This window comes from Elephantulus edwardii, unplaced genomic scaffold (assembly GCF_000299155.1).
Source record: "Elephantulus edwardii isolate Elephantulus edwardi_28Jun2011 unplaced genomic scaffold, EleEdw1.0 scaffold00010, whole genome shotgun sequence".
Taxonomy (NCBI): Eukaryota; Metazoa; Chordata; class Mammalia; order Macroscelidea; family Macroscelididae; genus Elephantulus; species Elephantulus edwardii.
This window is the reverse complement of record NW_006399760.1, coordinates 32,191,814-32,216,757: the sequence shown is the minus strand read 5'-3', so window position 1 is coordinate 32,216,757 and position 24,944 is coordinate 32,191,814. Positions and strand designations below refer to the sequence as shown.

The window sequence follows — 24,944 nt, the reverse complement described above, 5'->3', positions numbered from 1 at the left end:
AAATTGAGATACTTAGGAGTGAACCCAACTAGAAACTGGAAAGACCTATACAAAGAAAACTACAGAACATTTCTTCAAGACACAATGTAAGACTTCCATAAATGGGAAACTGTTCACAGATAGGAAGACTCAATATTGTGAAAATGAATTCTACCAAAAGCAATCTACATGTTCAACACAATCCCACTACAGATACCAAATTCATTTTCCAAGGAGATTGAAAGGGAAGTTGTCAAGTTTATTTGGAGAGAAAAGAGTCCCTGAATAAGCAAAGCACTTCTGAAAAACAAAAATGAAGTGAGAGGAATAGTACTCCCTGCCTTCAAAACCTACTACACGGTGGTAATAACCAAAACAGCATGGTACTGGTATAATGACAGGCAGTAGACCAATGGAACAGAATTGAGAACCGAGAAATAGAGCCAGCTATCTATGGTCAACTGATATTTGACAAGGAAATAAAACCTATCAAATGGGGAAATGACAACCTTGTCAACCAATGATGCTGGCATAACTGAACTGCTACCCACAGAAAGCTGCATCAGGATCCACATCTCACACTATACATAAAAATGAACTCAAAGTGGATCAGAAACCTGGGAATAAAGCTCGAAACTGTAACATTCATCAGAGACAAACTGGGATCAAGCTTAGAAAATCTAGTGTATGGTATAAAGAGACTGCCAAATACAGCCAGAAATGCACAATCAAGTGAGGACAGAAGTGATCAGTTGGGCCTTCTAAACATTAAAGCCCTGTGTGCATCAAAAACTTTTCCCAACAGAGTAAAAAGAAACCTACTGACGGGGAAAAAACATTTCCAATACTATTTTGGACTCCTGCAGCACCTCCACAAGAAAAAGGCTGATAACATAATTACAAAGGGGAGAAAGACATGGAAAGAAAGACTGCACTGAGGAAGATATTCAAGTGGCTGAGAAACACATGAAGAAATTCTCAAAATCACTGGCAATAAGAGAGATACAAACCAAAACCACAATGAAATACCATCTTACTCCTGGAACAGTGGCAAAGTTTAGTAGGGAAGGAAGTAATAAATGTTGGAAAGGAAGTGGCAAGACAGGAACTGTTATATGTTTTGGGTGGGAAGAACTCTGGAAGACAGTTTAGTGCTTCCTCAAAAAGCTGAACATATAATTTCCATATGTCCCAGCTATTCCACTGCTGGAATATAACCTGAGGAAATGAGAACTGAGGCACAAATGGAGATTTGTACATCAATGTTCATAGTAGTATTATTCACCATTGCAAGAACATGGAAACAGCCCACATGTCCAACCACAATCCAATAGATTTAGAAATTGTGGTAGATTCACATGATGGAATACTATGTAGCATGCAGGAGCAATGGTAAATTACTACCTAACTTGCTTGGGAGGAACTGGAGAGCATTTGCTGAGCGAACTAACTCAGTCCCATAAAGACAAACACTGTATGAGACCCTTATTGTAAAATAATGAGCTGTGGTGTTGGACTAGAGTACTGAATATCCCATAGATGGTCAAAAAGAACAAATATGTCTTGGAGAAGGTGCAGCTGGAGTGGTCTTTAGAGGCATAAATGATGTATCTTTGCCTCACATAGTTTGGTCATATTGCTAAGAGGAGTTATTCCTTGGAGAAGAACATGATGGTAGGGAGGGTGGAGGGTCAGCGAAGGAGAGTAAGACCCCTGACCATGTGGATTGATACAGTGACTACTGCAATCGGGTCTTTTGTGTCAGAAAGTATGAGGATGGCACAGGATAGAACAGGGTTCAGATCTTTTGTTCAGAGGGTGGCTATGAGTCATACTCGACTCAATGACATCTAACAACAACAATGGCTTAATGGAGGTCTGGTTGGTGACCTAGCAGGTAAGGAGTTACACTGCCAACCCAGAGGCAGGTGGTTCAAATCTACCAGCTAATCCACAAGAGAAACTGGACAATCTCCTCCCATTAGATTTATAACCTCTGAAAACCCAATGGAGGGTAAGCTATCAGTTTGTTTCAATTAGTTGGTAATGAGACTTTTATTAGTAGACTCTGACTTTGTATCAGGAAGGTACGTTTTATAAAGAATTAATCATAATTTTAATTACTCAATCAATAGCAAATCATTACACATGAAGACCTTTTAATAGTTTATTTCCCTTTAAAACCACCAAAACTACCTTGTGGATCTATAGGACTGGCCTGGCATTAACACTCATTCTGCCTTTTCTCTAGGTTTTGTTGATAGTAAAATTTCTTCATTTTAGTGATCATTAAACATTAAGCTTGTTCCCAGCAATGTGTAGCATGTATCCTCTTGAAGTAGTAAAGTGTAGGTCCGCTATTTGAAATGTTGGTTGTTAGAATTCACCAGTTAAACTCCTCTGGAAAAAGATGAGGCCATGTTCTTCCTTATGGTTTACAGCCTTGGAAACCCGATAGAATGTTGGAAGGAGTCAGAGTCAGTGCAATGACTGGGTTTATTCCAAGTCACTAGGTTTTCTCTTCTTCCAGGTTGCAATTGTGGCTCAATTTGATCCTGTCAGAATGATGGCAGATACAAAGGCGTCAAAAGCTAGAATGGGAATTGGAACGGAAGAAGAATTTATTCTTCAAAAGCCACTCTTCACATTAAATACATACAATGAACAGCAGGTAATTATGGAAATTTACATGATTTATGCAAGGCCATGATGATAGCAATAAGAATTATAGAAATGTGTATTTTGGATTATAAATGGCTTTCAGTGTCTATGCTATACATATTAATAGAAATTTTACTTTTAAATGCTAATATGTAATTAGTGTGTATTTCTTTTTAAAACATAATTAGTGTATAATTATGAATATAAAATTGATGATATATAATCATAGACTAAAGCAGTTTATCAGAAAATGTTTTGAAATCTGTAATTAAGAATTATTTTTAAAATTTAATAACTTTGAAAAGTTTTATTTGAAATGTCGGTGTTAATATTGTGTTTTGTTATTTAAATATCTCTATTTTATTAAGGAATTTATATTTAAATTCCTAACAAATCCTATTAAGGAAATGACTGATGGTACTGATATAGGACAAAGCAGGGAAAATCTTTCCGAAATGAACAGAACATAATGCATCAGAGTTAATGAGAAAATAAAACATTTCAGAGGAAAAAATATTAAGAGGTTGTTTAACCATTTCTAAGAACTTATGATTTATTCTATGTCAAGAACTAATAAGAGTCTAAAATTTTTTTTATTATTAAAAGGAGAGAGGAGCAAATGGGGGGGGAGGCGGGAGGGGTTTGTGCGGGGAGAAGGGTGCAACAATGAATGAATGGAATTCCAAAATCTCTGTAGATGTTCATTGAAATGAAAAATAAACAACCTAAATTTAAAAAAAAAAAAAAAAAAGGAGAGGGGAGGAATGGTCGATGAGAATGGCTATCACTGTAATTAAGGGGAAATGTAGTTGTTGGTTTTGTAAATCTAAGGAGAGAGGCAAACGTTTAGGTAATTATTTTAAAAGCAGGAAATGTCATTCATCTGTTATGAAAGAAACTTAATGTGTCTTCATTATGCGCTCATCCTTAGTTAATGAATAAAAAATTGAATAATTCATTTCATTGAGTGATTTAACAAATATTTATGGAATGCATACTAGATATCCTATAAATTATGTTGCTGCATAAAAATGCAAAGATTATCTCCCCAAAAAAAGTAAAGGAGTCTTCTACTACAACTGGAGTTTGAAGCTGCAAATTTCTCAGGAACCTGAGCTGAGGAAGTGTGAGGAGTTTTTCCCCTTTCAGCGGCGCATGTCTTCAGTTTAAGGAACATGACAGTGAGTGAGAGCTGGGAGATGAGAGGGGAAACATGAAGTAGAACTAGACTGTGGAAAACATTGCATGTCTTGCTTGCTAAGGCCTTTGATGCTTCTACTGTGAGCTGAGGTGAGGTTTTTAAGCAGATAAATCATATAATTAGATTTCTGTTTTGTCAATGAAGAATTGCTATGGAGCAGATCTTCTTAAAATGGTTGAGCTTTGGTAGAGGTTTGGGCCAAGAATATCCCTGACTAAAAAGAGGAGGGAGAACAAAAAAAACAACTCTCAAACTCATTACAGTCAAGTCAGAACTCACTTATGGCTGACCCTCCACTGGGTTTTTGAAGGTTATAAACTGCTTGGCAGGAAATTGGCCATCTTTCTCCCTCAGAGCACCTGGTGGAGTTGAACCCTCAGACAGACACACCTTTAGTAACCCAAAGAAAAGGAGTACTACTCCCTAAGCACTAAAGCTCCCAGAAAAGGTGAGAGGATTAAAAAAACAAAACAAAACAAAACAAAACCCAAAACCAAAAATACCCAAGAAACAACAAAAACAACAAGCAAACAACAAAAAGGTAATTCTTTTTATATGTATTTCTTTTAATTGTGATTTTTTAAAAAGTTTACAGAAAAGTTAGCTTTTCATTCATTCATTGTTGCACATTTTACCCCCCTCCTTTCTTCCCCTCCCCAGTTCACTTTTTCAAATATTCATTCATTATTGCACAATTACCTCCTTCCCTGTACTTCCCCCAGTCCTCTTTGCAATGTACCTCTCATTCTGGGCTGTTGTCATACATATAATGGCTAATTACATTTTCCTTTTAAACAGCTCTTTCCTTTTTTTAAATTTATTATTAATTCAATGAAAATTTACAGAGACTTTGGATTTCCATTCATTTATTGTTGCACTTTTCTCCCCTCCCAACCATCCCCCCCATCCAGTACACTGTTGTTGTTGTTGTTGTTATGTGCCGTCATCGAGTAGTTTCCGACACATAGCGACCCTATGCACAACAGCCCTAAACCCTGCTCTATCCTGCGCCAACAACACCGCCTCTGACACACCCATCCCAATTACCCCAGTCACCGAATCAATCCATCTCATAGAGGGTCTTCCCCTCCTGCGCTGTCCCTCCACCCTCCCAAGCATGATGTCCCTCTCCAAGGACCTGTCCCTCCTGGCAACATGTCCAAAGTATGTCAGACGAAGCCCCAGAATCCTTGCCTCCAAGGAGTAGCTTGGTTTAATCCTCTCCAAGATGAATCTGTTTGTTTTCCTGGCAGTCCATGGTACATTCAGTACCCTTCTCCAGCACCACAGCTCAAAAGCATCCACTCTCCTTCTGTCCTCCCTAGTCATTGTCCAACTCTCTGATGCATAACAAGCGATTGCAAATACCATGGCCTGTATCAGACGCACCTTAGTCTCCAGAGAGACACTGTTGCTCCTGAGTACCTTAGAGAGGTGCCTAACAGCAGACTTTCCCACCGCGATACGCTTTTTTATTTCCTGGCTGCTAGTGCCAAGAGTGTTGACTGTGGAGCCAAGCAAACTGAAGCTGTGAACACTCTCAATCTCTTCGTCATCCATCCTGATGCTTCCAATTGGTCCAGTGGCAAGAATCTTTGTCTTCTTGACATTGAGCCTCAGTCCATACTGAAGGCTGCAGTCCTTGACCATTCGCAGCAAGTGCATGAAGTCCTCCTCAGTTTCAGCAAGCAGGGTTGTGTCATCTGCATAACGCAGATTGTTAATAGATCTTCCACCAATCCTGATGCCACAATTCTCCTCATAGAGCCCAGCCTCTCGGATAATCTGCTCTGCATACATGTTAAAAAGGTATGGAGACAGGATGCATCCCTGGCGTACACCCTTCCCAATTTTGAACCATGCAGTGTTACCCTGCTCTGTTCTGACGACTGCCTCATGTTCCAAGTATAGGTTTCGTATTAGCACAATTAAATGTTCTGGGATTCCCATTCTTCTCAGAGTCAGGCACAGTTTGTTATGATCCACACAGTCAAATGCCTTTGCATAATCAATGAAACACAGATAGACATTCTTCTGGTATTCTCTGCTTTCAGCCAAGATCCATCTAACATCAGCAACAATATCCCTAGTACCACGACCCCTTGGAAAAGTAAAAGAAAAATTCTTTCATTATTTTACAATCCCTCCCCCCAGGTTCACTTCACTGTGGAGCCTTCGCTCTGGACTCACGCCATGACAAAAATGCCTAATCACATTTCCCTTTTAAACAGTTTTCTCCCTCATCTGTTTCAATGCAGTATACATTATTTAACCCATCTTTCTCAGTCTCCACCCAACCCCTATGCCTGTCCTGGTTTACAACAGAGGCACTATGCAGTATTTGTCCTTTTATGACTGAGATACTTCACTCAGCATAATGTCCTCCAGGATCACCCATTTGAATAATATTTCATGAGTTCCTTATTTTTCAATGCAGTGTAGTATTCCATTGTGTGAGTATACCACAGCTTCTCTGTCCATTCATTTGTTGATGTGCACCCTTAGGTTGTTTCTAACTCCTTGCTATTATGAACAAGTCATGATAAACATGGATGTGCATATATCTGCTTGGATGTCAGTTATGGTCTCTTTGGGGTATATTCCCGGTGGTGGAATTAGTGGGTCAAATGGTATCTCTATTTGCAACGTTTTGAAAAAGTGCCATACCGCCTTCCGCAGTGATTGCACCATTTTACACTGCCGCCAACAGTGAATAAGGATTTCAGTTTCTCCACAACCTCGCCAGCATTTGTTGCTTGCTGTTCTGTTAAATGTTGCTATTCTTACTGGGGTGACATTATATAGCATAACTGTTTTAATTTGCATCTGTCTTAGAGCTAGGGATTTTGAACATTTCTTCATATTGCTTGTAAGCCATCTAAATGTCCTCTTTGATGAAAACAGTTATTTCCTTCACCTGTTCCAATGCAATGTTTGTTACCTATCTACTTATATCCTGTTCTTCTCCTAACCAACTCCCCCATGTGAGACCGGCTTTATAACAGTGATGCTATGCAGTATTTGTTATTTTGTGATTGAGAGATTTTACTCAACATAGTGTCCTCCAGGATCCCTCATGTTGTGTAATGTTTTATTTTATGAGTTAATTATTTTTTCAGTGCTGCATAATATTCCATTGTATGACTATACTGTAGTTTCTCTATCCATTTGCTTTTTGATGAGCCCTTGGGTTTGCTTTTATCTCCTTGCTATTTTAAATAACACAGCAATAAATATGGGTATGCATGTTTCTGTTTTGGTGGCACTTCTGGTTTCTTTAGGGTATGTTCCCAGTAGTGGAATTACTGGATCAAATCTGTTTCCAACTTTTTTAGAAAGCGCCAAACCACCTTCCATAGTAGTTGCACCATTTTACACTCCCACCAGCATTGAGTAAGGGTTCTAATCTCTCCACAACCTCACCAGCTTTTATTGTTTACTGCTTTGTTGAACTTTGCTATTTATTGTGTACACTATTAACATCTTCATATTTTCTTCATCTTTTAGGTATTATTTGCAAGTTTTTTGTGAGGATTAGAGAGAATAAATGTCAATTACCTAGAATATTAGGTACTATTTAGTAGTAACTCAGAAAATTATGATCATTAGATAATATTGCCTTGAATATATAAGAATACAAAAAGAAGAACAGAATTAGGGAGATAATTTGTCTTGTTTATGCCATATTTAGTTGACAATATTTAGTACACACAAGAAACTGATGGAAGAGGGAAAGTGAGGAAAGGAGGATCAGGATAGATTAGAGGGAGATCTACATTCTGCATAATATCTGTTCAAAACGGAAATAAGGAAATATTTGGTGTTGTCTTGATTATTTTTTTTAAATCCCACAACTCTGTAATTGAGGAAAGAGGCCAGTCTCAGAGATAATTTGGGAATCAGCAGTTCACAGGTGAGAGTGGACCAAAAAAAAATATTGATAGTGAAGAGGAGAAACCCAAGTCCAAGTCTGAAACTTGTTGTTTCTCAGACACAAATCTTGACATCATACTTGCCATTATTCTTAATCCATTGCCAAGTTCTATTTATTCATCCTTACACAGTATTTCTGACAGTTATTTCAGCCCTGCTATTCACCAAATTTAGGCCTTTATTACATCATGTCTAGACAATTGGAGTAAACACCTTACCACTCTCCCTGCCTCCATCTCTTCTCTCCCTGCCACTCTACTTCATTCTTAACTTACAACCAGATCAATCTTGTCATACATTTGCAATGATTACATTACTTTCATTCTACAGAACTAGAATGCAATATAAGTGCAATGCTCAGGAGTTCCCCAGACTCCTTCTTACAACCTTCATGCCTTTGAGCTTCAAATTTTAATCTTAGAAGCATCCTTCTCCAGTGTTCCCCAATGGTACCCAGAGCTCTACTCAAACTTCTGTGATGCTAAATTGGCCTATTTCACTTCTGAGAATGCATGTGCTGACCTTTCTTAATAACTCTCAATTCAGAGCATCTCTGCTTTCTAGAAGAATCGTTAAAACTGTAAGGCTAGCTCTAATACTCATCCTTTTCTGAGATCACCCTCATTCTCCTCACTCCAGAAGATGTACCTCCAAATTTACTGTTCTTGAAGCACCCATCAGAAATGCAGATCTGTAGTTATCCACATATGTTGTTATTATTATTGCCCTTATTAATTTAAAGTTTCCTGAGGGAAGGACTTCTTTCAACAGCTTATTATCATATGCTGAACAGGGGCTCCAAGTTCATATAAAATGCCTCATTAGCTAAAATCCATATGCGGCCACGTTATCATTGCAAACAGGGTTTGTAGACATTTAATATTCATAGAATGAAGGGAAGAGGAATAAGGTCCAATCAGCTATAAATAAAAACAGAAATTGAACTACTCATCTGTCTATTCCCACTTAGAATCAGATTGATGGAGGCATTTTCTGGTTATGCTCAAAATAGAAATCCGGCCTTGGAAGAAAAGTTCTATTGATTTTGTTTTTCAAGTAGGGGCAATGTGTTTAAACTTAATTTACATTTTGCCAACTGATGGGGAAATTAAAACATCTGTTTAAAGACAGATGCACAAGGTGGTGACTTTTTTACTTTAACCACTAATTTTCTATATTTTGCAATTCCAGTTATCAACAAATAATACATCAGTGACAATATTGGAAAGTAAACTTCTATTAACTAATCTTTTATTCATTTCAGTCTGTTATATTTTGACCAAATACATACTTTTTTATGGATTGTATATTGGAAACCACTGAAGTAATATATTGTTATATGTTGATAAGTACTATTGAGTCACAACTGACTCACAGCTGGCCCTCCAGTGGGTTTTCAGAGGCAGTTAATGGCACAGAAGGAGATTGCTGATCTTTTTTCCGTGGAGAAGCTGGCAGATGTAAACCTTGTGTCTTTGGATTGGTAATGCAATTCCTTGCCACTAGGGAGTTCTGGCTTGGTTTAAGAACCTGTGCTGGAATCCCAAAGGCACTCAATTTTAATTCAAATATGGTTTGAACCCACCAGCTCCTCAATGGAGGAATGATAGGCAGTCTCTTCCCATGCCAGTGCCACTGAAAACCCACGGAGGGTCAGCGGTTCCAATTTGATGGCACACCACACCACACCACAGAGCTCCTCACTGAAGAAATTTAAAGTTTTAAGTGGTAGAAAGCTTTGTATATTTTTAAGCAAAATGACAAAAATGTAGTCATCTCTACACACAAATTTATTGTCATCTACTGCTTTGTCAGAAAAAAAATGTTACTGCTTAGAGAAATACAGAACTAAATGATGAGCATATATTAGTTCAATGAATTTTCATTTGTTGACAGTGTATTCTATTTCTACAGATCATTTCTGACCCTAGACTTCGCTTTGAGTTGGCACTTCGAGAAGCTGGACTTCATAAAACATTTTATGCCAAAGAGATATTGCCAAAAATTAGTCCTCAGAAACCTCCAAGAAAGGACATGGAGTCTACTGTGTTTAAAATCTAGAGCTCATCTTCAAACCCATTATTTTTAAACAAGATCTTCCACTGAATATTATAACAATAACTTCTATTTTCTAAAAATGTAGAAAATATTAACGATGGAAATCATAATGTCTTTTAAAACAACTTTGCCTTTGTTTAATAACTATTATCATTTTAGACATTATTTTTGTATCATCAAATTTAATAGTATTAAATCTCCCCCAAGATTATAGAACTTAACTCTTGTGCATATACTATCATTTATTAAATCATATTTTGGAGGTTGTGTTAACCCACGAAAAGAGCTCAAAATAACCACTTGTGAAAATTATAAATTATGTAGCAGCTACCTGCTAACCTTCATTTCTGCTTGTTATTTCAGAATTTGACTTTTTAATTAGGGGAGCTTCATTATCATTAATACTTCTATTATTTCTTGATTATTATAAGAGGAGATTCAAACTTTCTCTAAATTTAGAAACCAATTTGATATACCATGTTTACTGCAAACCAATCATCCAAACAATTCCCTTTTGCAAATTAGCCCTTAAGATTAAATTAGAAATTGCACTTCAAGCATGGGAATATCTGTTTGGGTTTGGGGGAAAAAATAATATAGTTCTTTGGAAGGATTACTTAAAAGTCTACCATATTTAGAATGCTCTCAAAAGTTCCAAATAACCTACTAAACATAAAATAATTTTATAGAAAAGAAACATTCCAGCTAAAAAATCAAGTATGCATTTATTATTTCTAGAAAGTACATATTTAATCAGAATAGAAAATTACCATTATTATTGATAAGAAGACTCTACCCCTTTTTCTGCTATATTGTTGTTCCCTGCCATTCATTGTTCACCTCGAGTTGTGTCCATGAAGTTACTGGAAGTATATACATATCTGTGGGTGTTACATATTTGTCACACACACACACACATATGACAACGGCCTAGCCAATTGGTGGAAATGTTGTCTTAATGCCCCCAACATCATGAGAATAAGCAATACAATAATCCCAGCCCTTCTGAACAAACCTTTTCAAAAGAACACTATGGACAAATTATTCTTATCTGTTAAAGGATGTATTATAATACCTTTCCAGTGAAACTCTTTTCATCATCATCATCATCATCATATTATCACATAGGAAGAAGAAGGAAATGTTAACAAGAGCCAGGAAATAGTGAACAGTGGCATTTATGTTGGTGGTAAAGTCATATTGTCCCCTATTGGAACTATCATTTTCTTGATGTTGACCTCAAAAGCCTTCCTGCATCAGAACATATTCTCTTGAAGTGACAAGAATTTTCTCTAACTTCAGAGGCCCCTCTCAGCATCAACACCCATGTCAATATGAAGGGTTATTATTGTTATGTATTTTTTTATTATTATTAAATTTTATTAGTTTCAATGAACATTCACAGGGATTCTGGGCTTTCACTCCTTCATTGCTGCACCATTCTCTCCACCCTCCTCCCCAGTTTGTTCTTCTTCCCCGCCATTGTTATGTATTATTGAATCAACTACAACTCAGAGACACAACAGCTCTGAACCTTAACCTATCCTGAGTCATGCTCAGTGACTCTGACACACCTGACCCCTTTGCCACAGTCACTGTGTCAATATATCTCATTCAGGATCTTCCTTCTCTTGCACTGACCTTCTAGTCTAGTATTCTAATGATGCCCTCCCACTTTCTACCACATACTTTGAGTATGTTCTTAGAGAAGGACCTATGCCTGGTGGAGGGTTAATGAAGGGAGCAAGACCCTCACTAAAATGGGTTGATATGGTAACTGTGGCAGTGGGCTCAAGTCTGTAGGGATGATAAGACTAGGAGAGTTCTGTTGCTCACAGGGTCACTATGAGTCATGTGTATTCATCTAGATGGCGCCTAACAACAATGTGATTCAAGGAGAACTCTGGTGATTTAGGAGGTGCATTGCCAACCCAAAGGCATGCGGTTCAAATCCACTAGCCGCTTCAAGGGAGAGAGATGGGCAATCTTCTCCTGTTTGATTAACTGCCTCTGAAAGTCCTCTGGTGAAGGTTGGGAGGGGGTTGGGTGTGTGTGTGTGGGGGGGGCGGTGTCAGATGTCAGCCAAGCATGAGTTCTGACTTGACAATTCATAACAACAATCTGATTTAAGGAAGGCCTGGTGGCGTAGTCCATGGGAATGTGCTGCTAGCTCAAAGGCTGTGCCTCTCTGCTGCTTGAGCTCACGAGGTATTCTGTGGGAGAAAAATGAGCAATCTCCTCCCATGTGCTTTACAGCTTTGGAAACTCCGCTGAAGGACCACATAGGAGTTGATTCTGACTCCACAGCAATGACTTTGAATCTGATTCATGTCACTAATTTCACCTAGTGCCTCCCCACTCCCCTCGCCAACCCAGGAAGTCTATTTTATGTGGGGAAGTGAGCATGAGGAAAGAGTAGGTGCATTATTTCCCTTCTAGTTTGCACATTTCCCAGACATGTCAATATTATTTAGCACCACATATGCTGAAAACTCTTAATATTTATAAACAGTCTCAAAAACAATTTGCTTACATTTCTTTAAACATTTTATAAATATTGTATTAATCTGCAATTATTGCCTTCACAGTATATTTAAAACAAAATGCTCAAAGAAATGTTCAGTTGCTTTTAAAATAAGCTCAATGTGAAAATATTATTTAACTTTTTCTTCTTAAGCTAACTAAGATGAAATGAAATTTACCTGGAAACAGAAATCATTCATTTACCAAAGGAAAGTCACCAGTAGACATAAATTTATATACACATGGGAAAGATTGTGATAATACAAAAAGAAAAGTTTCTCATCCATGTTGTTACATCAATATGGACTTGTTGTTTGTTGTTATGTGCTGTCAAGTCGCTTGCGATTCATAGCGACCCTATGTACAACAGCCCTAAACTCTGCTCTGTCCTGTGCCAATTGCATTGTCTCCGATACTCCCATCCTGATTACCCCAGTCACTGAATCAATCCACCTCAAAGAGGGCCTTCCTCTCCTGCGCCATCCCTCCACCCTCCCAAGCATCATGTCCCTCTCCAAGGACCCGTCTCTCTTTACAGTATGTCCAAAGTATGTCAGATGAAGCCTCATAATCCTTGCCTCCAAGGAGCAGCCTGGTTTAGCCCTCTCCAGGATGAATCTGTTTTCTTAGCAGTGCATGGTATACTCAATACTACTAGTTACTTAAAATTTGTTTGAGTGACAAATGGAAGACATCACTCTGTTTCTAGACAATTTACTCCCCTCCTCTTCTTTCTCAATCTAAATATGTCCTTTATTTCATATCCAAATATCTTTTCAACTCAAAAACATTTTCAAAAATATGATACAATATATAACGTCTCTTCAACCATTAAGAAGAATGAGAATTGTGGTGATGACTGTATGGCATTGTGCATGTACTAAAAAGCCACCGAATCACTCATTTTAAGTGGGTGAGTTGTATATGTGACTTCGGTCTCAATAAGGCTTTTAAAGGCAAGAAATATGAGAGTTGCATGGGCTAATAGGAAAGAGCATCAACGTTTGTTCTAACGCGAAGGGTAGTGTGGGAGCAGCAGAGGAGGAAAAGTACATACAGAATGATTCCCTTTTTGTAAAAAGAGAATGTGTCTTTCTAGAGGGTTATATAAAAAAACTTTCAGCAGTGGTTACTACTGGAAAAATTAAATGGGAGGTTGTGGTGCAGTAGAGATTCCTATTTTCTTTCCACTAATAATGGAAAGATAGGCAATCTGAATCCACCCATGGGGACCAGCACAGAAGAAAAACCTGATGGTCTACTTCCATAAAGATTACAGTTAATGAAACCCTATGGAGCACTTCCACTCTAACACATGGGCCGTCATGAATTGAAATTGACTCTATGCTCATGGGTTTTAAACCATTTTCATGTTTACTGTGAGCCTGCATTATTTCTACAGTAATGATTTTTTTTAAAGCCTAATATTTTATTGTACATGTTGTAAGGAGGGAGAGGTCCTTGGAGAGGGACATCATGCTTGGTAGGATGGAGGGACGACGCAGGAGAGGAAGGCCCTCTATGAGGTGGATTGATTCAGTGACTGGGTTAATCGGGATGGGTGTGTCAGAGGCAGTGCGATTGGCACAGGATAGAGCAGGGTTTAGGGCTGTTGTACATAGGGTCGCTATGAGTCACAAGCGACTTGACGGCACAGTACAACAACAACAACATTTTACTGCAACTATGTGCCAGATTTCAGGATGTAACAGCCTTGGATCTCACGTAAAGTGTCCACTGTGAAGCTGAACAGCCAGCAGACTCTCCTATGTAGGTGAGCAGATTACTGTCCTTAGATTTAGATCCAATACCCTACTTCACCTCGCATGAGCCTTGTGTCTACAAGAGCTTTAAACCTAAGTCTCCAGATAATCGGTGGCCACTCAGGTCACCATCTTGGCTTTCATTGTCCTCTTCCACAGCCACACCCCTTATTTCTTTGTCTCTCACATGCTGTGTGTCCCTTCTGAAAACATTTCAAACTGCTTTCGTAGATCTTTTCAGGACTTTGGGTGTACTCTGGCTTCTGTCCTGCTGTTTCCTTCCCTCTCACAAGCCTGTCTCCTGCACAAAGCTTCCCTCCCTTGCAATATTTTCTTTCATTCTTTTCTTACACTCTTCCTTTACTTCATAGCCCTTTCTTCCCTCCACTGGTACAATTTTCAACCCTGCCTCTCTTCCATAGGTGCTGTGACAACCTAAAACAAAAGAAAAAAAGAACAACCTTATTAATTGTATACTGTAAAAGCCTTTATGATAATATTCATTCACCTTCTTGCTCATTCACTCATTGCCTTCAAATCAGAAATGACTCGTACCTGACCTTCCAGCTGTTTTCTGAGGCTGTAAATTGCATGGGAGTAGATTGCCTATCTTTCTCCCTCGGAGCTGCTGGGGGATTCAAACAGCAGGAGAGGCATAGTCTTTGGGTTATCCGAGCCTCTCCCTATGGACTACACTATTAGAGCTCCCTCATTTACACAAAAGGCAATATATATTGCATCGATGGAGGAAAATGTCATTTTTAAATGAGGCTGTTCTTGGAGAAATATTTTCTGGTGCCACTCTTTTCTGTTCTAGTGAATATTTTTGGCTTAATCATTCTTTCTGATAGCTATTGATGTGTTACTCGTATCTTCTCACTGCATTCCTGGCTCTGTTAAACTGTACTTTGAAGCAGAACTTTGTACTCTCACCCTCTCTTGAGGTAGGGATTCGCAAACTGGCTGGTAAGAAGATTCAGGTCTCCTTGGCACAAATAGTCCTGTGTTAGAGTTGAGACCACTAGGCTAACCCAGCACCATGTTGCCTGTTACTGCTAGGTGCTGTCGAGCTGAGTACAATTCATAGCGACACTTATGAGCAAGAGATCTGAATCCTCTCCTCCCTGCGCCATTTTTACCATCTCTGATACACTTGAACCCACCTCCCTTGCTCTGCTGTCTCAGCAACCAACCTGATCAAAGCCATTCGACATTTCCTACAGAACAGAGAAGCACATGTAGAAATAGCAACCAACAGACATGAGCATATCAAGTCATATAACATGAACTTTCTCCTATAAATTAATAAATTAGAATTTGGTTTTATAAAAACTGTAAAGCTGACCTCATCCAGCCTTTACTTTTTATCGCACTGAGTTTTATACCTCTGTCCTTTCTGGGAAAGCTAATTTTTCATTACCCAGAAAGCCATAAAGTGTTTGATCTGCATAGATATTGAGATCATTGCTGACATCTTTCACTCATCGGCCCTTTAAATGCCATTCTCCCCCACAGATCCTGCTCTGGTCCCATCATGTTTGAACTCTCCTTCGCCTTTTAACAAAAGAAAGGCTTTGGAAACACATCATCTTTACATGAAAAGGAAATTTTCGTTCTGAAATATATAAGCTGCTTAACTTATTAGGTGACATTTTGAAGGCACTGACCTTCACAAGTACAGAAACTAACTAGTCTAATAAGAAAACGATGCCTCTGACCTCAGCTATCTCTGGTGGCCAAGCTGTAAAGGCTTGAGCTACCAACCCAAGGAAGGACACATGGTTCAAATACACCAAGCACTCTGAGAGAGAAGGATTGAGAGTCTCCTCCATACAATTTACAGCTGATGGTCAGCTCTGAGTTGATTCAGACTCACACATAATAACAGATCACTACTCTGCTGTCCCTCCCCGAACCTTGCCATATAATGAATGACAGCTGGAATCATGGTCACCTGAATCCAGATCTTACCTTTATCTCAAGCTTACTCTCCCCTTATCCTTTTCATTCCCTGTTTTATATTGGATTATGACTCCTTAAATGACATGTCAAAACTTTAACCCAGTGGTATGTGTAAAGGGGATCTTATTTGGAAATGTCTTTGGAGGTAGTTTATTTGAACATGGAGTCCTATCGAGATGGAGCAAGTTCTAATCCAATCTGTGTGGTCATATAAAGAAGAGAAGAGCCAGAGAGACAGGCATGGAGGGAAGGCAGTCATGTGTAGGTGGAGACAGAGATGGGGATATGCTGCAATTACGAGCCATAATTGGCTAACAGAGCTGGGAGAAACAAGAATTTATCTTCCCCTTGAGCCTTCAGAGAGACCACGGCCTTGTAGATACTCTAAGTTCATACTTTTAGCCTCTAGAATGGTGGAACAATGCATTGCTATGTTTTGTTGTAGTTAGTGTTGAAAATACACAGAGTAAGCATATACCAATGCAACCAATTCTACACGCACTATTCAGCGATCACAATTTTACTGTAGAATCTTCAGTCAAAACATTAAGCAATGATATCTGGGCACCATACAGTTCTTATGGTCTCATAACAAAGAAGGCAGTGATTCATGGCCACATATTCCTTTTCTTCTTCCTATTTTTGACACTTGTTTTTCCTCTGTGGCTCTAGGCAATAGACATGTATTGTTCACTTCTAACAAGTGAGAACTCTGAGGTTCCAGTGGAAGGAAGGGAAACCACACTGAATGTAAGACCACAAAGTGCAAGAGACTGATCTGAGTGCTATACTGGAAAACTGATAATTATTTGCCTGTCATAAGGGTGGCATGGGTGACAATTTTCTTCCCCTTCTTATTGCTTTTATTTTCTTTTCTTTTCTTTTCTTTTTTTTTTTTTTTGGCTGCCCGATTACACCATCAGAGCTCTCGTTACTGCTTTCTTGTTGGTTATGGCGTTGAGAGGAAATGTATTTTCAAAGGACCTTAAACTTACAAAGAAAAAAATAAAGTGATATGGGAACAAAGAGAGGAATCCACATTTTGAAAGATTTCTTGTTTCCTTTCTGGTGGTGAATGGGACAAAATCAGATTACCTAAATGGCTTCTGTAACATTGGTATGTCTATAGTATTTATGATGTTAATGCATTAAACTGCTATAGAGACTAACATATTGTCTAAGAAATCTTAGATATTTTTAAAAAATAGATACAACTTTAGAGATAGTAAATGGCATGGAGGAGACTACCCATCATTCTTCCGTGGAGCAGCTGGTGGATTCTAACCGTGTGCCTTTGGGATTGCAGCACACTTTCTTACCACTAGGTCACCAGAGCTCCCTCAGATCCAAATTTAAATTACTATCTGTTGATAGGATAATTCTAAAACAGTCCACAAAATGTATGATATTGATTTCTAGGTGGTTTGTAGGATGAATTTTTAAACTGCGTTTTTCTTATACATTGAACTCCTATTTAATGATTCAGAAGAAATTGGTTTTAATGCTGGGCTTCTTTTTTCTTCGAATTAGAAATTGCTCTTGTTCATTTCTTTGAAAAATAAGTGTTACATTGATTCTAGATTGAATGCCACTTGTTTGGAAGGAGGAGAAAGGTAGGTCAGGAATGGAAAATCATTGAGGAGGGGATAATAAGCAGGCTGGGAAATTGTAGGTATTTATAGCTACTTGACCAGGATGCATTTGCTTGCTAAGGCACTAACTATTGTTTTTAGGTTCTTAGAAGGTAAGAGAATTCCTGGAGAATTGGGGAAAGAAAAAAACTATACATAGCACATTCATTTTCTAAAAGAGACAGAGAGACAGCCTCATAATTAAAGACTGGTTTGCTTAACTCTTAAATCCTGAGATGACGGATGTAGATCAAAAGCATCACCTTACTGTATCGTCATCCAGAGGCTGCCAGGGCCCTGTAGAGAAATAGTCTGGCTTGATAAAATTCAGCCAGACAATTTTAATTTCCTTCCGTGACAGGATGACAGGACATGAAGCTAGAAGGCAAGCAATAGAGGCCATTTATCTGTCTTTTACTCAAGCTTTCAATTCTGTCTTGCATGTGATGCCCAGCAGCCAGCAGGAAAATAAGTCTAGCACTAACTTTCTCAAGTTGCAAGCCCTGGAGAGTTCTGAGAATTTTTTTTAAAAAACATGTTATATTCTTACCTAGATGATTATAATTTAAAAACTACCCTTTATAGAGGGGAGGGAGTTGGGCTTTTTTTGGTTTGCTTTTAAATTTGGCAAGCTAGAATTTTGTACAGAACTATTTCCATTTCTTAAGTCAATTTTTTTTCCCAAAAAAAAAATGGTTTTGGGTGCCCAGATGTGTTCTGGAGACTCTATTACTTGGTCGCTGCAGGAACCAGATGGCACAATTAAGCCGGGCAACCGAGAGAACTTACTAACGGTCCTGTTTACACTGTGGTGGGCAGGACTGAGGCAAAGCATTAATGGATGGTGCAACTGGGAACAGCTGTTAGCAGGGGGGGCTGAAGGGAACTGCAGAGGGACCGGGTCCCAGCGCCCAGGGTGACCACGGCTCACAGGAACCGCGACTGTGGTAGCGAGGTTTGTGAACCCGTGAAATTATGTATCTCCATTCTGAGACATATGCATGCAAAGGTCCCTTTTCTCACGTGCCATATGTGGAAACAAGAATTCCCAAACATCGTCACCACACTGCACACTGACAGCAGAGAGTGTCCCACTGCACAGAGACAGGTAAGAGGGAAGGACAGTCCGGGCATGTTGTGCTGAGAAGGGACCGAAGAAGCAGAGCCGTTCAAAGACTCGGATTGTTGTAGTGAGTTTATAAGGGACTTGTTCTTCACGACCCCAGAATTTACTGTGCACCTAGTGTGTGGCATGCCCTGTCTTGAATGTTTTGGGGAAAGAGGTGTAAATAAACAGGTAGTGCCTCTGCCTTTTAGAATCGAGCCATTCGGGCGCAGTGCAGTCTCTCTCTCCTGCTCTGCAGAGTCTAGGACACCTCGAGTTCAAATCAACTCAACAGAAACCCACCCTTAATAGCTCCTGATAGTAATAGCGCCCAGCAGAGGGCGCCGTGAGCGGCTGGAAGTCATCTCACCCACAAAGGTTTTGCAGAGAATGCGGCTTTGGAGGTGAGACTTAACCTCCCAGGGAGTTTCCAAGGCTGTAAATTGCACTGGACAAGGATGCCTATCTTTCCCCCCAGGATGCTGGTGGATTCGAACTCGGGAGAGTCTTGGTCTTGGATGCAGCAGGCAACTCTCTATAGACCTCTGCTACCAGAAGGGACAGCAGAAATGCTGAAGTGAAAAGAAATGTTAGCATTAAAAGCCCTCATTGTCCTATAATTATGTGGCGGCTAAACCAAGAGGCCTCTCTCTGAAGGGATACATAGGGTATAGGGTACAGGCTAAATTTCAGCCCCAATTCTGCCCTCAGCTGAGTGGTGATATACCTTCCCAAACAGTGGCTTTGGGTGCAATTTAAGAACCCAAGGACGCTGTGCTCTGATGGCAGGTGTATGTGGGAGGGAGGGAAGTGACAAAATGAGCGAGACAGCTCAAACTGGGCCCAATAACGAATGTAGGGGCTTCTGGCTGTGCTGAGGACTTTGGTGGTCTTCATTCCAAGACTAAGATCGTTGAAGCAGGAAGACAACCTAGTCCCATTTTAAGAACAGAGGCAGGAAGATGAGGGATGAGGCCACTGCAGGCATCTGGCCTAGGATGAGTACAGAGATGGAAAGACATTAAGAGTTTTGAGACAAAGAAAGATTAATTAATTGGACTAGGTGATTGACTGGATGAGGGAATTGGGGAGAAAGAAACATCAATGAGATTTTCCAGGTTTCTGGTTCATTCAACTAGTACTTTCTATTTTTTTAATGAGACATAAATTTTAATTCTCTCTCTGTGTGTCTCTCTGTCTCTGTCTTTGTCTCTCTCTCTCTCTCACACACACACACACATTCACCCTACCTACATTCTCTCTCAAACCCACATATAGAGTCAGGAGTCAAAAAGAGAGTTAAATAGTAAATATTTTGCTCTTGTGCCTCTCATAGGCCTCACTTCTCCCAGTAAAAACGAAAGTGAAGAGGATTGCTTAGAAGCAGATGAAAGTTCATATTGAAGGCTTATAGATGGCACCATAAGAGTGGCTTTCACTTGATCTAATAAAAAAAAAAAAAAGAAAACCTCACTAAAAAAATGACTGAGAGGCTATATTCCACCTTCCTCTTAGTCATGACCTAGGTATTTGATCTTCAATTATCAGGGGGCCTTGAAAACTGCACTCCAAATATTTGTAGGGCAAAAAGAAGTTGCTAACCTGGACCGTCTTTCAGGGAATTGTTTATTCTTGCAGATTAAAAGTGAAAACCTTGCCTGGGCTTGGAGAAGCCAGTTCAGACTCCCTCAGTCAAGGACCTGTGTCACACCAGAAGGGAATCCCATTCTATGCTTCCCTTTCTGTGCCATGTGAAAATGGTTTCAGGAGTCAAGTAATCTGTATCATGGTTGAAATGAAATTTTATTTGAACCACAGTCATGTAAACATATATACATAAAACATTACAGACTGTATAAGTCCTTTTCCAGCTGTTCTGCTCAATACTCAAGTGTGCCAGCTTTGGAAGAAACTCCCAGGCTTGAGCAGTTCATAGATCCTGATGTAGCCTATCATTGCCACCATGCCTCCCAGAGGATCAAACCGGATAGAGGAAGAGGCAGGATCTGAGTAAATACCTGCCACAAAGCCCCACAAATGGGCTATTTTAACAACCAGAACTCAAGTCTGGATTCAATTGTTAATGGGATGAAATGAGACCAAAAAAAAAAAAAAAAACCCCAAAACCCACAGCTTCTTTCAAATCACATTTTCTTTTCTAAAAAATTGCTAGAAGGCAATCTAGTAACGTGTGATTTCTAGAGAAACATGAGAATCTTTCTTGGTAGCACTGATACTTTTAATTTGAAAATAAATGTGTAATCCTGAGCAGTTCCACAATGTGATAAAACCACGATCATAGGCAAATCTGTGGGCTTCTAATCTGTTCTGATAGACAGGGAAAGAAAGAGGTATGGTCACACATTTCTCCAAGGGGAACTTTCCCATGTAGAGTAACATCACAGTGACACTTTTTCTGTAAGTATTTTGAATGTGGATGATCAATTTCTGTCACTTGTCCAACACCTAGAAGTGCCTGACAATGTTCTAACAAGAATTTTTGGATTGGGTTCAAATTTAGAGAGACTGGTAACAGTATCTACAAATGGCTGATCTATTTTGATGTGAGCTTAATGCTGCATATAAAACTCCAAATGTCACCATCCAGGATTTTTTTTTTAAGATTTCACTATTAAGCTGATTCAGTTCACTTACTTTCCAATGAAATTGGGGTGGAATTAAATGTGACTTTGAAACCCTTTACAATCAATTTTATCTTTATGAGAAAAAAGAAGATTGCATAGAATCTCTCTGTTTTAATTTTAGTGTGTGAGTAAGAACTATATGAAAACACCACACATAATGTATGACTTTAACTTTACAATGTGAGCTGTAGACATGCAGGGGACAACTAGGAGATCCTATGGAGTCCAAGCTGTTGTTTGATGAAGTTGGAGATCAAAAGCTGAGGTCGTTGCTGGTACTCTACCAGAACCTCATGAGGGAGGTTGATCTGGTCACTTTCAAATCTGTTGAGAAGTGTCACACAGACCACAGCAGCTAGAAGAGCAAGTGAGATGATTATTGAAATGAGCAGGTCTACCTTCTGTGGAGAAATAGAAATGGGATGTTAGCACACCAATATCCCCAGCACATGTACTTTTGTTTTCTCTATAATATAAACAGGATTGTTAGACCCTGTTAATCTTCCAAATAATTCAGGTTTCTGAGGAAGATCACCAAAATGCTTCATGTTGTTCTTATGTGCCGTCGAATCAACTAACTCGTATCAAATTTATGCACAATAGCTCTGGATCCTAAGCCAATCCCTCTGCCTCTCACACACTTACCCTTATTACACTAGTTACTGTGACAATCCATCTCATCTTATCTCCTCTGCTGTCCCTCTACCCTTCCAACTATGACATCCTTCTCCAAAGCCTGGTCCCTCCTGGTCATGTGTCCAAAGTAAGTAAGACGAAGTCTCAAAATCTTTGCCTCTAATAAACAGCTTGGTTTTGCCCTCTCCAAGATAGACCTGTTCGTTTTCTTGGCAGCACATGATAAGTTCAATACTCTTTTCCAGCACCACAACTCAAAGGCATCGATTCCTCTCCTTTCATCCTTGGTCATTGTCCAGCTCTCTGACACATAGCAAGTAATTGTGAAGACCTGGCACCTTAGTCTCTAGACTGACATCCTTGCTCTTCAGCACTCTGGAGAGGTGCCTGACTGCAGATTTCCCTAATGCAATTCATCTTTTGATTTCCTGACTGCTGGTGACAAGAGTGTTGATTGTGGAACTGACTGCATAGATTAATTGCAATTTTGATCGCTGTTTATTGCTGTTGAGTTATGCATGTTTGAGTCCAATGCTGTCCTCCATTATGAAGAACTCATTTTCCAGCAGTATGTTTTAGGATGTTTATTTCTAGAGCTTCTTCCTAGTCTGTCTTGGACTGGAAGCTCTGTGTAACCCTGTTCACACCAGAATACCTTAATAGTATTTGAGATCCAGTGACATAGCTTCCAGTATCATAACAACAAGCAATCCGCCAGAGTATGACCAACTAACATATAGGTAAATAGCAAATATTTTTCTACATCCCCACTTTCCCCCTTCCTAACGCTTGGTTAAATTTAGGCTCAGGAAACCAGAATATCCAAAGTAAAAACAAGGAGAAACCTTTCTCAGTGAAGACACACAAACTCTCATTCCCATCCTGCTTCTAGTTCTGAGAGACAGCTCTTCTGTCTTGAGAATATAACTGAATATATTGCCATTATTCTTGAGGTGATATTTTCACCCCTTGGAGAATGTTTGAATTTACCTATTTCAGCCCTTGCAAAAGACCTCAGTGTTTGAAGAGTAGAGTAAACACAGAAGAGATATGGAACACTGACCTCAGGAAATACCAATAAAGTGAGTACTGACCCTCATGAAATTGAAGAAGGTGAATATGAAATGAAGTATTTACATGTTAGAGCTGACTTCATGGGAGAGTATTTACTTTCTGAAAATTGTAAAAAGTTTTACTATTTCTAAATAAGAACTAGGTAATTTTTTGTTTAAAAAAAAAGAACAAAAATATTTTTAAAAATATATTGAAACTGTCATTTGTTATTTCTGGGTTAAAGTACCATGAAGACCATGCTGCTGGCTTATTTTTTCAGGATAGACCAAAGAAAAGAAATAGATTCTATGCAAATTCTCGATTGTCAATTTCACATTTAATTTGTAATTTCAAGTTATGTGATTGCACACATTGAAATCAATGTTAACCACTCAGAACTGATTATTATTTTTAGGTGCTGTTGAGTCAATTATGACTTAAAGTGGCCATATAAACAATAGATCTAAGCCCTGACCCATCCTGTGTTAACCTCATAATCACTGACACACTGCAGCCCATTACTGTAGCCACTGGGTCAATCCACCTGGTTGAGGGTCTTTGTCTCTTTCGCCATCCCTCCACCTTTCTGAACATGATATCCTTCTCCAGGGAATAGCCTTTCGTAGCAGCATGCCCAGAATACTTGCTTTCAAGCCTCACCATACTTGCTTCCAAGAAGAAATCTGGCCTTACCCTCTCCAAAACCTATCTGTTTGTTCTCTTGACAGTGGTTGGGATATTTGTCACTTTTCTCCCACGCCACACCTCAAAGGCATCAATTTTTCTTAGGTCATCCATATTCATTGTCTGGCTCTCTGATGCATAGCCAAAGATTGGGAAAAAAACCCATGAACTGATAGGAGTATAACAATTTTAGTCTTTAATTCTGTGTTGTTGTTATTATGTGTCTTGGTGTGTCACTTGTGACCCATAGCAACCCTATGTACAGCAGCTCTGAATCCTGCCCTGTCCTGAGCCAGTCTTACTAATTCCAACACACCAACCACCATTGCCCCAGTTACTGTATCAGTCCATCTCATCTAGCGTCTTTCTCTCCTGTGCTGTCCTTCCACCCTTCCAAGCTTAATATCCTTCTCCAAGATCAATCTCTCCTGGCCACATGCCCAAAGTATGTGAGACAAAGCATCAAAATCCTAGCCTCCAATGATAAATTTGATTTCACCCTTGCCAAGACAGATCTATTTGTTTCCTTGGCAGTCCATGGTATGTTCAAGACTTTTCTCCAGCACCATAATTCAAAGACATCAATTATTCTTCCTTCATCCTTAGTCATTGTCCAGCTCTCTGACACACAACAAGTAATTGCAAAGACCATGACCTAGGTTAGATGCACCTTAGTTTCTAGACTGACATTGGTGCTTTTCAGTACTGTTAGAGAGGTCCTTGACAGCAGATTTTCCCAATGTAATTAATCTTTTTATTTCCTGACTGCTGGTGCTAAGAGAGTTGATTGTGGAGCCAAGCAAGCTATAATTGTTAACAACCTCAATCTCTTCTCCGTATATCCTACCAAAAGCAATATACTTGTTCAATGCAACACCAATACAGATTAAAAAAATTCAGTTTTCAAGGAGGTGAAAAGGAAAATTGTGAAGTTTATTTCGAGAGGAAAGAGACCCTGAATAAGCAAAGCACTTCTGAAAAACAAAAATGAAGTGGGAGGCACAGTGACCTCGAAACCTCCTACACAGTGGTAATAACCAAAACAACATAGTACTGGTACAATGACAGACACATAGACCAATGAAATGGAATTGAGAACACAGAAATGGG

At 39.2% G+C, this 24,944-nt stretch overlaps 2 protein-coding genes across 2 annotated transcripts in view; one reads left to right on the top strand and one right to left on the bottom strand.

The window, feature by feature from the left end:
- Positions 1–9,967, top strand: part of CCDC148 (coiled-coil domain containing 148) — a 314,203-nt gene extending 304,236 nt beyond the window's left edge. Inside the window, exons 10-11 of the mRNA XM_006880794.1 lie at positions 2,510–2,650; positions 9,689–9,967. Of these exons, the coding sequence (XP_006880856.1) occupies positions 2,510–2,650; positions 9,689–9,835 (288 nt within the window). The 3' untranslated portion in view covers positions 9,836–9,967. The remainder of the gene's footprint in view (positions 1–2,509; positions 2,651–9,688) is intronic.
- Positions 9,968–21,667: 11,700 nt separating this feature from the next.
- The window catches only part of UPP2 (uridine phosphorylase 2), a 60,001-nt gene continuing 56,724 nt past the window's right edge, over positions 21,668–24,944 (bottom strand). The window contains exon 7 of the mRNA XM_006880819.1: positions 21,668–21,816. Within this exon, the coding sequence (XP_006880881.1) occupies positions 21,668–21,816 (149 nt within the window). The remainder of the gene's footprint in view (positions 21,817–24,944) is intronic.